Raw genomic sequence first — 16,332 nt, 5'->3', positions numbered from 1 at the left:
AAAAGGAAAGATCCGACGAACCCAAAATTAGACGAACCCTCCACACGACAATGAAACGTGACACCCACCCAAAATCACCCTACAAAACGATTCTCCTTTTCCTCCTTCCCTGACACTCTCTCTCTCCCATCCGCTCCCTGGCCACTCGACACGTTCGCGTACCAGTGTGACAGCAAATAAATGTCTCGGTATCCGGTATACACGGTTCTACCTACACGCCGGCACAGAAGGTCGAACGTGGCGCACGTTTCGTGAAGAGTTCGAAGCGTATCCGCGCCGCTGGAGCGAGCAGCCACCGAGACACCGTGAAGAGGAGCGAAGAAAGGGAAGTGGAGGAGGAGGAGGCTCATCCGAACAGGGTCCTCGCTTCGTTCGACGGGATGGGAATAAGGAGTTTATTTTCGGTGGCCATATGCGCGGTTTATTTCGACGATCCGTGGCGGTCACCCTCCAAATAGAGATAGAGGCTCCTTCGGTTCAGACGTATTTTTCTATGCCTCTCCCCCCTCCCTTTTTTTTCTTCTGTCATCCATCCACACGCGACTCGATCTCGATGAGAATATAGAGGGAAAAAAAAAAAAAAAAAAAAAAAAAAAAAAAAAAGAAAAAATGACGGCACGCAGACCGTCATGACATTAATTGCTACCTGCCTACCTGTCTGAATTATCGCGTTATCGTAGCGTTTAAGCCTCTCTCGTTATCCGTCCCACCGCTTTCGTGGGATACGTATGCAGTTTTGCTAATGATCACGTGTACGACCGCCTCATTAGTTCTCGATCACGATTATCACCGCCGTTTCTCCTTTATTATTTTCCTCGACCAATCAACCTAACCTATGCGCGCAACCACTCGCCCAAATCACTCGCCTTTCGATCTCCTCGAACCGGATACTATCCTTTTCCGCTCCATTTTACGCACGTAATATATACATCGTTACATACGCGTGTAATTAACCATTCTTTCTCACCGAGGGACTCGATGAGAAAGAAAAAAAAAAAAAAAAGGAAAAAAGACTTTCGCTTCCTTCGAGATACCGTTATCGGCGGAACGAGGCGTAGCGCCAAGACAGAGAGGAGGCTGTTTCGAAGGCAGTCACTTGCTCGGCGTGGGGACCGCGTGTTTTGACCGTGTCCGCTCCTCCTCTAGAAATAGCGTATAGTCAGGCCGACGTGAGACTCGGCTTATTCTTGACCCATCGGCTAAGTATAGATCGCGACAGCTCGAAAGAAAGAAGGCAGCCAGATGAAGAGGAGGAGATGAGGGGCGAGGAGGAACGGGTACACGCGTACGTGTTTTCTGCTTTGGGGGGGTGGAGAGAGCCCGGGGAGGAGGATGAGGAGGAGGAGGAGGATCGGCCGCGTCTTCCGATGTTCCAACGTTGATGGAGCGAGAAACGGCGTAAACGTATAATTGGCTGCACTTAAATCTCTATAACGCGGCAGTAAAAATGCAGGGTGCGCCGCGTAAATCAACACGAGGACGATATGGACCCCCCCTTCCCTCTCTCTCTCTCTCTCCTCCCCCCAACCCTGCCGCGTCGCTCGTAAACGCGTCGCGGAAACAACCGTGCACGCGTGCACCCGCGCGTGCAATGTGAACAATTTTCGCGACTTTCCCCTCCATTTGGAATTTATACGCCACGCGTTATATTTCGTTTCGTCGACTCGTCTGGCCGAGTTTAATCTCTCCTGTCCCCGGAGAGGGACACTTGTTACTACGCCGACCAGATCACGATTATTTCTCACCGCGAATTCGAGGATATTTGAGTTCCATCCGCTGGGGATTGATGAATTAACGAATGATAATTGTTTAAACGCAATTATCTTCGTATATACAATTTGGTCACAGAAGAATAATTCCAGAGTTGGTTCGTTCTCAAGAGCAGGGTTATCGATATCATCTTCCTTCAGCTTCTAGCGGCGCTTCCAGACGCTTCGTGTGTCTTCCGGTTTCTTGCTCCAGGCAACTGAAGTAAGTTCGTTTTTCGATGGGATTAGTGTCTCTCTCTCTCTCTCTCTCTCTTTCGCGCGGAAATGAGAAATTCCTGACGAGCATGAGCCCGAGCTTCTTCGACCGATACGTCAGGGCATGGTAACGGCGGCGTACGATCGGCCACGCTACATTAACTCGATTCACCGAGTAAATTAACTGCAATCAGGGGGACGGTGCGCTGGCCATTCCGTTATTCCGCTAGCCGACCGTTCCGCGCGCCTCTAGACCGCTCTATTCTGCCTCCGCCTGCCATTACGGGCCGTGGAACAACGCGGCAGAGAAGAAGGACCTAACGTCGTTTTTTGCGACCACGAGGACCGCAAACACCCTTCTCCCTCTCTCTCTCTCTCTCTCTCTCTCGTTTATTTGGACGAAAACAAGCGTTTCTCCTCGATCGAGAGAGAGACGACGCCGCCGCAGACTTCTGGCTCCTTGTGAACCGAACCGTGATCACGCTCCAGGCGATGACGTGATTTCTTGATCGTTATTGCTCGATTGCACGAATCTTACTCTTCCCATTCTAACATCCTCGCCGATTCTTGCGTGCCGTGATTTCTCGATCTTCGAAGAAGAGGATCCCCCGATAATATGGATCGCCAATCCACGAGAAAAAGATAGGATTCAAGCGACGAATCCACCGAGCGATAGAAAAGCTTTGGAAAACAAATCGAAACAAGTCTTCCATCGTGGATCGAAGGCCGCGGGATGTTCAAAAAAAAAAAAAAAAAAAGGAAAGCAAAGAAAAATCCCCCGTCATCCTTAATTGAACATTCCGGCGCACCCCTCGTCCATTATTCCGGTCGATGGGACGGTGGCGTATCCCGCCACCGTCAGATCGGGAATCTCGTCGGGCAACGAAATCGAATGGCAGGTGGTCGACGAGGCTTGATCGAAGTCGATCGCTTTTCCCTCCAACTCTCTCTCTCTCTCTCTCTCTCTCTCTCCCTGGAATCCCCCACGAAATCGGCGAGGAGGAATACGCAGCCACGATTTCCATCCATCCATCTCCCCGTTTCCGTTCACGACGGACGGACAAATTTTTCCTTCCCCGTGCTGCCCACCCACCCCGTACGAATTCAAAGTTAATCTCGGCCACGGGGCCGCCTTCTCTCGAGAGGGGTGGGTGGGTCGGGCGCCCCCGGGCGACCTGTCATCGTGAAACCCATGGGAGCTCACCCATGATCTCTCTGTTACGATAGAACCTTGGGAACCGGAGCCTTGGGCACCACGATAAGGCTCGGTCATTTATAATCCGTCCGCGTAAGTAGCCTGTTCTCCTTCCGCGGCAGAACGGAGAGAAAGAGAAAGAGAAGAGAGAGAGAGAGAGAGAGAGAGGTATAAAGGGAACTTCCTCGAACTTCCGCCGGTTCGAAACGAGATCGGGCACACGCCAGGTGAATTTCGATTCGGATCGGGATAGCACTCGTTCGATCGCGACTTCCGTGCGCTATTTTTAGATAGCGCGGTTCAAATATGGATCTAACGCCTGATCGTAAGGGGAACGTTATCCTCTTTGGAGGAGGCAAATAATTTACAGAGTTAATTATGGAATCGTGTAATGATTGAATCGAGTTGATTTCGAATAATTTCCCGGTTATATATTTGAATGATAAATTATTGGGTTCGTCGTTGAAATTTTCTCCGTCTCTGGTTCGATCAGGGAGAGTTTCTGCTCGCTCCTTGAGAAAATGAATGGAAATTACCTGTTAAAATGCCTCTTCCGTTGCAATATTCTTATTCTTATTAATACACCCTTTTAATACTGGAAACAGAAGGAAAGACAAGACATCATTCAGAAACATACAACGCAATCACAATCGTACCTTGCCTATCCAATTCGTCTCTCTATTTCCTCTCTTGTAAACTTTATCCAATTCGCCGTACCGATATTCGGATTTGTTTAACAAAATTTATCGAGTTTCGCGAAAAAAAAATATCCTTACCCCTTCCCCCGAGGCCGTCAATTTCACGCGGCCGCGCTTTCGACGAGAGTTCATCATCAGCTCCGGTTCTTAATTAATGCGAAGAATGGTTCTGACGGAAGAAAGAGAGAAGCGAAAGAAAAGGGGGGGGGGCGGGGCGCACGTTTAGCCAGGGAGAAATACCTGGAAATGGCTCCCGATAATTTATAAAAATGATATTTGCCTCGGGAAAGCGTGACCCGTAAGCCGTCTTAATATCTCTCATTACCGTCTCGCTGCTCCTAGGTCCCCGGTGACCGTGCAATTAAAAAGCTAAGATTGATAAATGACGGGGAATTAATGCGGCCAAGGGGGATGAAAGCGAGGGGGATGGGGAGAGTCGGATCGGGGCTGGAAACGTTTAGGGGGGGCCGAGCGAAAGAGGGACAGGGGTGATTGCGGGTGGCTTAATGGTGTTTGTATGCATGGGAACCGACCTATAGGGGGGAGGGGAGGGGGACGAGGTGGTTATCGTTCTCGGTCTGTTTCGCGCCCGAAAATCGGGACGTGGTTTAAACTGTGCTCGAAAAATCTCACCCTCGATAATAATGCACCCTCCGTGATTTATCGTCTTTTTTATCCTCCCCTCTCCTCTTTCTTTCTCTCCTTCTTTCTCCCTCAATAGTTTTTCTAGATACAAGTTTTTTTTTCTAAAACTTTGGAATTTTTGGAATTAGTAGGACGATTAACAAGATCACGGTTTTTGATTATTCGCAGGTGACGCGAGTAACGCGAGTATCGGAAGCGGCGAGGGTACCGGCGAGGAAGACGACGACTCGTCGGGTAAGAAGAATCAGAAGAAGAGGGGTATCTTCCCCAAAGTGGCGACCAACATCCTCAGGGCGTGGCTGTTTCAACACCTCACGGTAAGTGGTACAACTTTCGTGTCTTTCGTCACTTTCGTCGATCCCGACGACAGTTCAGTTTCGTCCACACGAAACGACGTCGTTCATCGTCCTCATCATCTTCGCGCTCTTCGACTCTTCGAGGTTCTTCTTTTTTTTTTTCGATTGTTACGAACAAGGGAGGGGGTGAAACGATAGGAAAACTCGTCGAGTATAATCCTAAATATTTGGCAACGATTATTCACTTATCAAGGCCCGGTTAAAACCGGAGCGGGAGCGAAGATAAACGACGCGACGAAACGGCGTGGCAAAAAGAAACATTTCCTAAATTGCTTTTACCCCGGCGTCGGAGTTAAGCTCGAGAAAGGAACGAAGGGAAAAAGAAAGCGGAGGCGAAGATGGAAAAACGCGTTCGGAGGGACGTACTAATCTCCTAATGCCAAGATAAGGAGCGGTGGCCGCAGTATGGGTGCCTCTTCCTCCCTCTTGGTAACCCCGCCGCTGTCCCCGACTCTCTTTGCCCATCTAATGATTCACGAGTAATCTGAACCGTAAAAAGCGCAACGCGATTAAAGGAAGGAGACTCGAAAGGGAGAAGAATGTAGCGCATTTTTGTTCTCCTTCGACGTTGCGCAACGACGTTATCTTTCTGAGGGGAAAAAAAAAAAAAAAAAAAAAAGAAAAAAGAAATCCAAAAGCAGTACTTACTACACGTTTGCAGATTTCTAGTAATCTAAATTTTAACCCTTTGCGCTCCAACGATGACTTGGATTGATGCAGCAATTCGAACGACAATATTTATTTATGTTTGATTTTTTTTTTTAAATTTTATAAAGTCTAAAGTATAATCTTATGAAAATCTCGTAATAGAAAAATATATTATCAAATGGTTAGATTTTCATCTGAAATAAGACCGTGATCTCGGATCGAACTATTTTCGGGGTTAGTCCGAATTTGACATTCGTGACGATAGAAATATTATTTTCAAAGTTTCCGAGTTTTGTAAGCGCACTTTTGAACTGTAATGAAATTAGTTCAAGTGGAAATGAATTTGATTTTTCGTTATTGAATAATGAAATTATTTCCATTCATTAAGAAATTGACAATAAAGGGAAGGAAAATAGTGATAGAAATATGGATGTAGTATAAGAAGATGAAAAATAAGAATAATAGACAATAAATGAGAAACACGTTATTGGGATTGTAAGATTGTTTGCAACGATATTCTATTGTGATATTTCCCCTGAAAAACCGAGGATGCTTCTTAGTAATTACTTTACTATTAAAAATATCACGCAACAATATAGATTTTTAACATTCAACAATTTAACATTCAATAAATCATCTTTCTTTATATACAAAGATAGATAAGATATTAAAATATAAAAGTTTCATACGTTAATTTGAAATCATTTTAAGTTAGCTAAGAAATTCGCCATTGTTGATTCGCCCGGAGTGCAAAGAGTTAACACAATTGTCATTGTCGACGCGACGGGTACGGTCGAGAGAATCACCCCGTACATTGTCCCTCGGATCACGGACACCCCATAGATTTCGAGTGTGATCAGGTTACCTTGCGAGAGCGGTAATCATATTGCAGCTCGGTTAATGCCATTACCGCACGAGGAGGGGAGGACCTGGGGAGGGGCAGCCACCCTGGAAACCACCCTGCAACCAGCGCGCCGCCCCCGTTACCCTGCTCGCCCAGCTTTCTCCACGCTTCTCCACCGCCGGCTTCGGCAACCCCTCCCCTCCTTAACAACGTGTATTGGATATGACGTCGGGGATAGTGGGTTCATGGTTTAATGCATATACGCTGTTTGCGCGATGACGGTATCGCGCTCGTGAAAAGACGAGGTTTGGTCCAACCCGATACGCGACCAACTCCTCTCCTCTTGTTCGCGTTTAATCGCGTTCTCCTCGCGTTAACGCCGCGACGCTTGAAAGGATTTTAATGTAACTCGAGAATCGCGTGTCCCCACCGGTGTGATACCGGTGTCGATTTGATTCCCTGTCCACGACCGATCTTCGCGAAATTTTATTACCCATCTGTCGGCGGGCAAACGATTATCGGTGAACGATAAGGAACGAGTGGACACGATCTTATTAACGTGATATTTGGAATGGAAATATACGCTGAATACATTAGGTTGAACGCGTAGCGTGGCGATATCGCAATTTAGAAAGGAGAGTTAATTATTAATAGTTGGGAAACGAGCGTAGTAATTAGTTATCGACCGTTGCGCGGATAGAACGAAGGAACGAACGTAGCACGAATATAAAAATTAATACTTTCTCCTCGTCGATTATTCTCTCGTCGAATTACGATACGACTTTGAAAGGAGTTTTAAATCTGTCCCGTGTTATTACGCGAAAATCGGGCGTAAAATGTATTTGACGTAATTCGAGATCCGAGTTTCGAGATAAGAGATAAAGGTAAAGTGTTAAAGAGACACGTGCTCTTTCTTTCGTAAAATTGGTGACGAGAGGATCGTCGTGCTACGATACGAGGTATTCATTGCCAGAAATTGAAACGGTTTTTCGTGACGGTCGTCCCGCTCAGACATTCGTCTCAGCGTTATTACGAGCGATTAAGCGAGACTATACCGCGAACCAGAATTCATTCGCCGCGGTGGATACATATTACGGCTTAAAAGAGTAACTGACTCGAGCCAAGCGTGTATTCACTCGAGTGCCAGCTCTCTTAAAGACCTCCTTCCGACATCCCCCTTTTTCCACCAAACGAATTACGGCCTCAACAGTCTTGATTTAGCGTCCTAATCTTTCTCTCGCGATGACTTACGGCCCCACCAACAAGGGCTAACGTCCCCCTCCCTTTCCACCCCGCGAGACTCCGTTTCGCCTGTAATTATCGCGGAACAGATGTCTGAAACGGGTGTGGCTCAATCACGATGCAACTAGCTCCTCGCCGATTTCGCTTGTATTTTCGTTCGAAGTTATTCCATTATGTTTTCGAATTTCGTCTTTAGATGGACTTTTTTTTAAGATATTCCCGTTAAATACATACATCGCATCTGAAATAAATTCGTTTACAATTCATTGATTGCAATCTATCGACCAAAGTTCTCGTGTCCCAACAACTCGAGAAGAAGAAGAGAAAAACCCAGTTAATAAACGTCTCGCAATATGCGACATGTAACCAGCCGTGCCTGTTTTCTTTCCATTCGGTATTCGTCTCCTTTGAACTCGAACGTCGGCCGAAACTCAGCCACATTTTCCCCCCTTTCCCCTCGTCTACGACCGCGACACGCTTTTTATCCTATGCAAAACTATGTATGTGGCCCGCGTACGATTCCTATCCCACCCCTCGCCTCTCGCTCTTTTTCTCTCGGCGCACGTCAATGCGGAACGCGAGCCGGGGATTGGCGTTGGCTTTCTCGAACGAGGACAGGTTATTGGCGAGCTCCGACGAATTCCTTGGCGCGGGTCGCCGCGATTTCGAAATGTTTCGGGGTGAAATGTTTCGCCGTGGTCGGTGGCCGGCTAAGATCTGGAATGATCCCGATGAAAACGATGCCCCCTCGAGTTTCGCTTTCACCGTGATAAATTTACCATCGCGAGCTATATTCAACTTCCCTTGATTTATCGCATCTAACGCGATTCGTTCTTCGTTTCTCGTTCAACGAAGGAACTAGAGAGAAGAAAAAGGCGGATCCGTAATCGAGACATTCAACGGGTCTGTGTCTCTCGATTTCGATACACAAAAGAGAAGCCGAGAAATCGCGGAAGGAAAATTGTGTGAAAAATTTACCGGGAAAATCGGTGGTTGTCGGTGAAAAATCGCTTTCGGGGAAATAGTCCGTTCGAGTAGCGCAAAGAAACGTTCGAGTCTCGGTGATTTATCCGTCCCCCCGGAAGAAAATGAACAATTTAGACGTCTCTAAAGGTGGGTAGAAATGGACGGACGTTAATTCGATACAAGGATGTTGAAACGGCGGAGGACGTCGTAACGACGTCAGAGTAGCGAATCGTTCCGGTTGTTCCGGGAGAGAGGTCGAGAGGCGACGTCTTTCTCCGTTGTTCTCACCGCTTTCGCTCCTTCTCTCTCCTCCTCCCTCTCTCCCTCCCTCCTTGGCTGTCATTTTGAAAGCCATCCCGACGGCCGCCCCTCACCGTACGTCTGTCCGAGCAGCCAGCGTACCAACCGACCGACCGACCGACCAACCAACCGACCGACCGACCGACCGACCGACCAACCAACCAACCAACCAACTCTGCGACCCTCCCCAAGTTTAATTAGACGGAAGAGGAGCATACATCATGGTCGACTCCGTGTCCCGACCTTCCACGCCAGCCAACTTGGGCTTTCCAGAATTGTGGCCACCGACCTACTATGCCACTCCTCTCCTCTCTTCTCCCGTTTTCCTTCCTTCCTTCCTTCCTTCGCCACACCGTTGCTCCGGGACAACACGATGTTTCAAACGGCTCCACTCTTCCCCGGAATTGTCCTCCTTTTAGGATTCCGTCTGTGTCCTCCGCGTCTGTGTGTACGCGCGTCGCGTTGCAAATTATTCTACCAGACACAGCCAAAGTACGCAGAGGATCTCCTTCTCTTGATATCGGATCAGGATTATTCTTCGAATAATTCCCTTATTTCCTATCGCGTCGAAGAGGCGGCGAAGATTTCGAGGAAAGGATAGAAATTCGTTACGAAAGTTTGCCACTCCGTTGCGAGTAGCGTCGCGTAACAATCGCGCGTGGCGATAACGCGCAGCTTTGGGAAGAAAGAAGATGGAGAGAGATCGAGTCGACGTACACACACACGCATTATATATATGTATATATATAAAATCCATTTTAATTTACTCGGAAGATATATCCGTCTAGCTTGCAGTTTCCTGCGACCTCCCTCCTCCCTCCCCACCCGTTTCTCCATTTTCTACCTTCTCCGCTTTTCTACGTTCGCTCCTTCTTCCCTCCTGCTTCACCCCCTGCGTCACCCTTATCCCTAGACACCGCGGGAGGAGCGCCTTCTTATATCAATGGAAGCATTTCGCGAAATTACATTTGCCAGTTACGCGCTCTCTTCGCCGTTTCACGTATCGAGTGGCGCCTCGAAACCTCCTCTCTCTCTCTCTCTCCTACCTCGCCGTCGGTCAAATAAATTTCTTCGGGAACGAGGTTTCGTTCAGTTTTCGTGCCTTCTCTCGCACGGTCTATGAATGTTTAAACGAGAGGAACGTTTCTCGAGAGAGGGATGAAAAATGCTCGTTTAATCCCGGCACGATTAATTCCAACATTTAGCCTCGTTTCCAGTCGAAATTCGAGGGGAAGATAAATTCGATCGGCGTATATATAGAAAGAGAGAGAGAAGGAGAGGGAGAAACGAAAACGCGATGATTCTTATTCCGTGTTTCGTGTTGTAACACGAGAACGGAGCATAGCATCGCGGCAATCAATAAGCCATCTAAGGCAGGTAATGCTGCCTACGGTACAAACCGCAAACCGGCAATGCCATTATCCGCGCATGCACACGTACGCACGTACACACGCGTGCCTCCATACCGGAGGCCACAAGCTGAGAGATGCAGTTTCATCAAGATCGATAATGAACCGCGTTTCATTTAGCGTATTGCGCGCTGCCATTCCAATATATCTTGCCGCGATCTTTAATTCATCCGTATCGCGCGGGCCGATCGGATCGGGACGCAGCGTGAAGCTGCCAACAAAAAGGGGAGATCGATCTGACGCGTGGCTGCATTCTTCCACGTTCGATTTTACTCACTGTGAAACGAGTCCATAATCCCGGCCTTTTTATCGAATCCGCCATTTCGCTTCGGACATTTCGTTTCGTGCTCTTCTGTCCCTGCCCCTTTTAACCCCCGATTTTTCTCCAAATTTTCGTTATTTTAATATTTACAACCGTCCAGTTATTGTTTCTTCGTGCTTTATTATTGATAATCTGATTTTACGTACCGCGATCTCTATCTTTATCCAGCTTGATTGGCAAAATTCCTTTTCGAAGAGAGAAACATACGAAGAATACATTTTTTCATTGAAAGGATTCCAATTCAAGAAAATAACGCGAAAAAGTGATTGAAAGCACTGTGATGCAAACGAGTAGTCATCAAGTATCAACATCCATCCAAGATCGCATCACAATCTTTTCTTCCCGCCCGCATCAAATTCTCCATCCACGGAGAGAGAACAAATTCAAGCTCACCTTTCCAAACGATCAAACTTGACGAGGATCGTTCACGAAAATCGAGGGAAAAACGGGGGATTCCCTCGTTCGCGGGGATTCCCAACTCCTCTCCTGCGGACATCCCCAACCCGTCGGCAGTTGTCGACGAGTAGTCTCGAAACGTTTTCACGGAAACGGCGCCCCCGGAAAAGACGAAGGGGAGGGGGAGGAGGGGAGCCGGCCTTAGCCCCGGATATTTTAAACAATTTGCATAGACAATGATAGCGGCCGTTTTTTCGCCCATAAAGGGGCTCTCGACGGCACTCGAGTCGACGACTGCCACGACCCGCCAGCTGGCTGACTGCCGCCCCTCCTCCCTCTTCCACTACCCAGACCGTTTTATGCCGCCATAACCGTAGCGCGGCATGGCCCACTTAGATCTCCTATCTCGCCGTGGCGTCCGCGTACACCGGCTGATATCTATTGTCCTCTCTCTCTCTCTCTCTCTGGAACCCACCACCCCTCGACCCGTTTCCGCCCGTCCTTGCCGATCGCTGGGTCAAGGTCTCTCCGCGAATCCGCCAGATCCGGCGTTGGAGGAACGACGAGCTCGTTTCGTGGAAGCTTTTAGGTGGAGCGCCATGGGAGGGAGATCGTTGGACAATTGTTTGGCGGCGAAGGAACGAGATTCCACGACCGTTGTCACCCTATCGGCTCGAAAAGGACGTGGAGGAGACGTTTGCATACATCGAGCGGCAGTTTTCCGCTCGAACAAATCCTCGCGCCGCGTTCCGCCTTCGACTTTACCGCGGTCGGGAAGTCCTGGTGCCTCCCCCTCCCCGGCCGGTGTTCCTTTATTCCAACGTGTCCCACCATCGTTTTACGATCCGTATACTACGTATCGGGGGATTTTTTTCACTGTGGAACGAGATTTAGGGGTTTTTTTCTTTTTTTTTTCGTTTCCTCGAATGGAATTTAAAATTGATTTTTGCCTCGTTCCCATAGGAATATCCCTATAGGATTGTTATAACATACGTTATTACGTTATTAAATACACGCGACTGATCGACTATCGAAGAATTTTCTTCGTTTCGCGTAATTTTTCAACCGAGCAACGATTATTTCTGGCAAATTTGAAGTGCGGAACGTTCGAATTTTAAAATCCAGAATTTCGAGGCAATACATATCCTTTAACCCGCTTCCTCAAAGCGAGGAAAATACATTAGAGGGGTGAGGCAAGACGACGTAATTTCCTCTGTCTCCGTGTTGGTAGCCCGGTCAAAGGGACGTTTCCGTGTCCTCTCGGTTGTCCTTCCATCGTCTGGCTTCCAGGTATCCCTCCAACCGCGTCCCTCGTCCCTACGGTCAACCTACAACCTTCAACCTCCTCCTCGGTTGGCCCCTCCGGGGTACGGCAACCCCTTCTGCCTTTTGGTTCGTGCTCACTGGCGCCGCCTCGCCTCGCATTTGAATATAATACTTGGCCCTCGTCGAGCGACCATCCCGGGTACCGAAGCGAACTGTAATTATGTTGATGCGCGGCCATTGTTGCGTCCATCCTGGACGCCCGGCTGAATGCCGAATCTCCTTCTTTCCCTCTTTGGAAAGGCCCCCGCTCTCGCCCACGCCGCCGCTACGGCGAGAGAAACCGAGACGATTATTCTTCTATGCTACGTTACTTCCACCGAAACGTGCAACACGACGAAGCTGGAAACTTAGAGATGATAGCCTATTCCAGAAACATGTGTATATACTTTCGCGCAAAAATTTTTCGAAAGGTACGAGAGCAAAGTTTTTCTGAAGGGAATAAAAATTTATATTCAGATATATTTTATATAAAATTGCGCGAAACGACACGCGTCGCGATATAACGATGATTCGAAAGCTAATCCGGGCTTCTCGATCGATCGATCGATCGATCGATCTTCCAATTTCAAACCGAAACTACCGATCCCCGTGCGAAATTAATCGCGAGCCCAGTTTTCCGGCAGATTAACCGTCCGAGCTACGAAACGGCGGTCGCCGTGTGTCCGGCCAGGGGATGATTAAAAAAAAAAAAAAAAAAAAAAAGAACAAAAAAAAAAAGAAAAGAGAAAAAAAGGAGGAGGATTCTTAAGAGCAGGAGCGGATAATTGCAAAAACTGCACGCGGTTAGCTGTACCTCGGAACGGACGTGTATCGGCGGCGTGGAGAGGAACGGCGGTGCATCCCGGGCGAGCACCGGGTTCAGTGTCGAGAGCCAGCATCCCCGTCTAGGCGAAAGGGGTGGCGCGCGCGGACCCAGGATTAGACTGTCGCCCCACGACAGGGTAAGCCCCTATTTTTGCGAAATTTATCGCCGTTAATCCCTCACCCTCCTCACCCTCTCTACCTTCTCTCCATCGTGGCCGTTGTTCTCGTTCTCCTCTCTCTCTCTCTCTCTCTCTCTCTCTCCTCTTCCTCCTCCTCCTCCTCCTCCTCCTCCTCCTCCTCCTCCTCCACCTTCGCCCTGCACCACCACACCGCCGTTGCAGATCCCACCCGGTTGTCGATATGAAAAATAATAAAATGCCGCGTCTTTATAGTCGCAGAGGCGCGCCCTTCCCTTCACCCTCCCGCCACTTGGCCGTCCCAACCTCTTTCAGCCGAGCGGCGGTCCAGACTCGTCGACGGGTAATCCCGGCCGGGATTTAAAACATTCGTATCTTGAATATGCATTCATAGGTTTAAAGCTGGCGTATATCCCGGGGCAAGGGGATAGCAAAAGGGGAATAGAAGAGAGAGTCGTGTCGCGTGGTAGAGATGTGGATGTGCGTCTAGGTCCTTAGGCGCGTTAAGCGGCGAGCAGAGCCCCGGTATTACCTCGGCCACTCATTAGCCTTTCTGCTCCTACTTGTCGCTCCACGTAATCTCGCGTCCATCCGCCCACCCCGGCCGGGGCTTAACTTTGACGCAGCGCCACGTCGCTACTTCCGGGGCTATCGCCTCCGCTATCCTTCTCGTGATCCTCGTTAGCCTCGCGATGCATACGAGGCGTCCACTTTTCGCGACATTCCTCGCCCCGCGTCTTATCAGATCCCACGCGGTGAAAAAACAGCAGCCGGGTTAAAGTTGTTCTCCATTCTCTCTCGCGGTCGCGGCCGACGACGATTCTTTTACTTTCGAGGCGCGAATCCCGCGTCGAGAAGATTCGTCAGGGACTGCTTTCGTTACAGTTTAAATTAATCCAATTACGCGTGCCGAGGAAAAGCGAGGAATCCCGTCTCGCCTCTCTCCTCCTCCTCCTTTCCTCGTCCGCTCTCCTCGGACTTTAAAGGTTTAAGCCGAATAATGGACGTAAGGTCAGCGCGCCGTCATCCATATGCAAAACCTGGCGCGCGGCGGCAAGGATTAGTCACGGCGTTTTCGAAAGGATTTCTCGAAAGGACGTTGAAATTTACGCTCTCTCCGCGACACCTTGCGGATCCATACGTCCGTTCAATCGATTGCGAGAGTCGGTCGAACGAGGCAGGATTCGTTCGTTCTCGCTCCCGAGGAGGATATATCGAACGCGTATACACCCCGTCCTTTCATCAGCATCGAAACCTCGATTACGGTTAAGAGGACTCGCTTAATAACCGCTTAACGTCCCGCACTTATCGCGACACCGAAATCGTGCAGCCGCGGCCGGATCTCGTGGGAGCGCGGCGGTGGATTTATGGTCAACAGCCACGTTGCCCGTGAACTAGGCTGAGGATAAAACGTGCCTTCTCCTTCGAGAACGCCTCGAATTCTCTCTCTCTCTCCCTCCACCATGTCGTTAATGATCCTTCTGCGAATGGCGATCCCATTAGAGAGAGCCGACTTATCCGCGATTCCCCGTGGACCTCTAAATCCCTCATAGCTGTCCGAGCTCTGAAAAATATCTCGATCCTGCGTTCACCCGCGATGTCCCGTTCACCCGCGATTCACCCCGTGATCTGGCGTCTGGAGCCTGTTTCGTGCGATCGATATTCTAGCTAGCCAACATCTAATTTTAATCGGTATCGCGTCTACCGTTTCGATCGGCCAATCTATCTCTCCTAAAAAACTCCGTAATTCCGTGCCTCTCCACCACTCTCCCTTACAATAGGGACGGACGTTTACGCGGTGAATTCGATCGCCGATCGACAAAATATCATCGACTCGTTTTCAATCGGTTTTCGTGTAATGATAAAGGCAGGAGGGGGGAGGGTGCACAAAACACCGGAAACTCGGTGTGTAAATTATTTACAGGCGGGCAACGAATTACGCCGGAAGAGCGAGCAAACGTGTCGTGCAATTTCTATATCGCGTAATTAACGACGAAACGTTAATTAATAATCGCCGATAATAATAATGGCCGTTGACCCGTGAGCGCGCCAACGACCGACTTCGCGAGCTTGGTGTCGGCGTTCGAAGGAGCGCGAAAAGGCTCGCCTTTCCCTTCCCGCGAGAAGTTTCTTCTCTCTCGAATCCCTCGAACGTGTCCCCACGAACGCGTGCCGAGCGAACGAGGTGACTCCGCTCGAGCGAAGCGGAGGGCTCGCCGCGATTTTTGCGGCACCTTTTGCAGCCGGCGCGCGCGCGCGCGCGCACACACACACACACACACACACGCCGTCATCGCGATTGGACGGTTAACGAACCAGCGAGGCGAACGAATCGCCGTCCCGATTCTCCACGCGGTTTCTCCTCGCGTTTCTCGCGCGCGAGCATCCTCCTTTTATCGGATTGGGCGTCCGCAAGGGGCGGGGAGGGGGCGAGGGGAGAGTCGCTTCACCGGGTGAACAGGGCTCGCACAGTGGATCCGGATTTCACGGTCTTCAGGCGGTATCGTTCGTCGCCTCTTCCTTTTTCTCCTCTCCCCGCCGTTTCTTTCGCCGTTCTTCACCGCTGCCGCTTCTCAGAGCCGGGGCCGTTTCGCGCTCTCCTCTCCATCCTTCCGCCGGCATATTTTACGCGCACGCTTGGATATGTTTGTAGCCGTTGGAAATGATTCGAGAGAGAGAGAGAGAGAGAGAGAGAGAGAGGTGGTTTTTGCGTTTAACGCAGCCCGCTCGATGGTAAAACTTCTCGACGAGTACAAGTTTTATTATCACCGTGGTGTATTCGTACGTATTCGATACTTATTCATTCACCACACGTGAAGATCGGTCAACGTGAGATCGAAATTGATCGCAATCGATTCTCGTCCATTTCCTCCGATTCGTTCTCGAGAAAGACGGATCGAATCGAACTCGTGCAGTTCTTCCACGCGAAGAAAAGAAATTCATCCGCTCGCCTCGTTTCGACGCCTCGAACAGGAGGTAAAAGAGGAACGATCCACACGCTTAGTATCGCGAATCCTCGGCTTCCATTAACGTGTATTACACGGAGGAGAAAGCTGGAATTCGCGGGGATACGAGGCTCG

The 16,332-nt window shown here is 49.4% G+C and overlaps 1 protein-coding gene across 5 annotated transcripts in view; it reads left to right on the top strand.

Moving 5' to 3' along the window:
- The window catches only part of hth (Meis homeobox homothorax), a 479,196-nt gene that overhangs the window by 309,750 nt on the left and 153,114 nt on the right, over nucleotides 1–16,332 (top strand). For all 5 annotated transcript variants that reach the window (XM_086904801.1, XM_086904800.1, XM_086904799.1 and 2 more), the window contains one exon: nucleotides 4,671–4,819. In XM_086904801.1, the coding sequence (XP_086760927.1) occupies nucleotides 4,671–4,819 (149 nt within the window). The remainder of the gene's footprint in view (nucleotides 1–4,670; nucleotides 4,820–16,332) is intronic.

Source organism: Apis florea, unplaced genomic scaffold (genome assembly GCF_048593485.1).
Source record: "Apis florea isolate Af1SG1 unplaced genomic scaffold, ASM4859348v1 contig_2350_pilon, whole genome shotgun sequence".
Classification (NCBI taxonomy): domain Eukaryota; kingdom Metazoa; phylum Arthropoda; class Insecta; order Hymenoptera; family Apidae; genus Apis; species Apis florea.
Note: the sequence above shows the minus strand (reverse complement) of the source record. Positions and strands in the feature narration are given on the sequence as shown.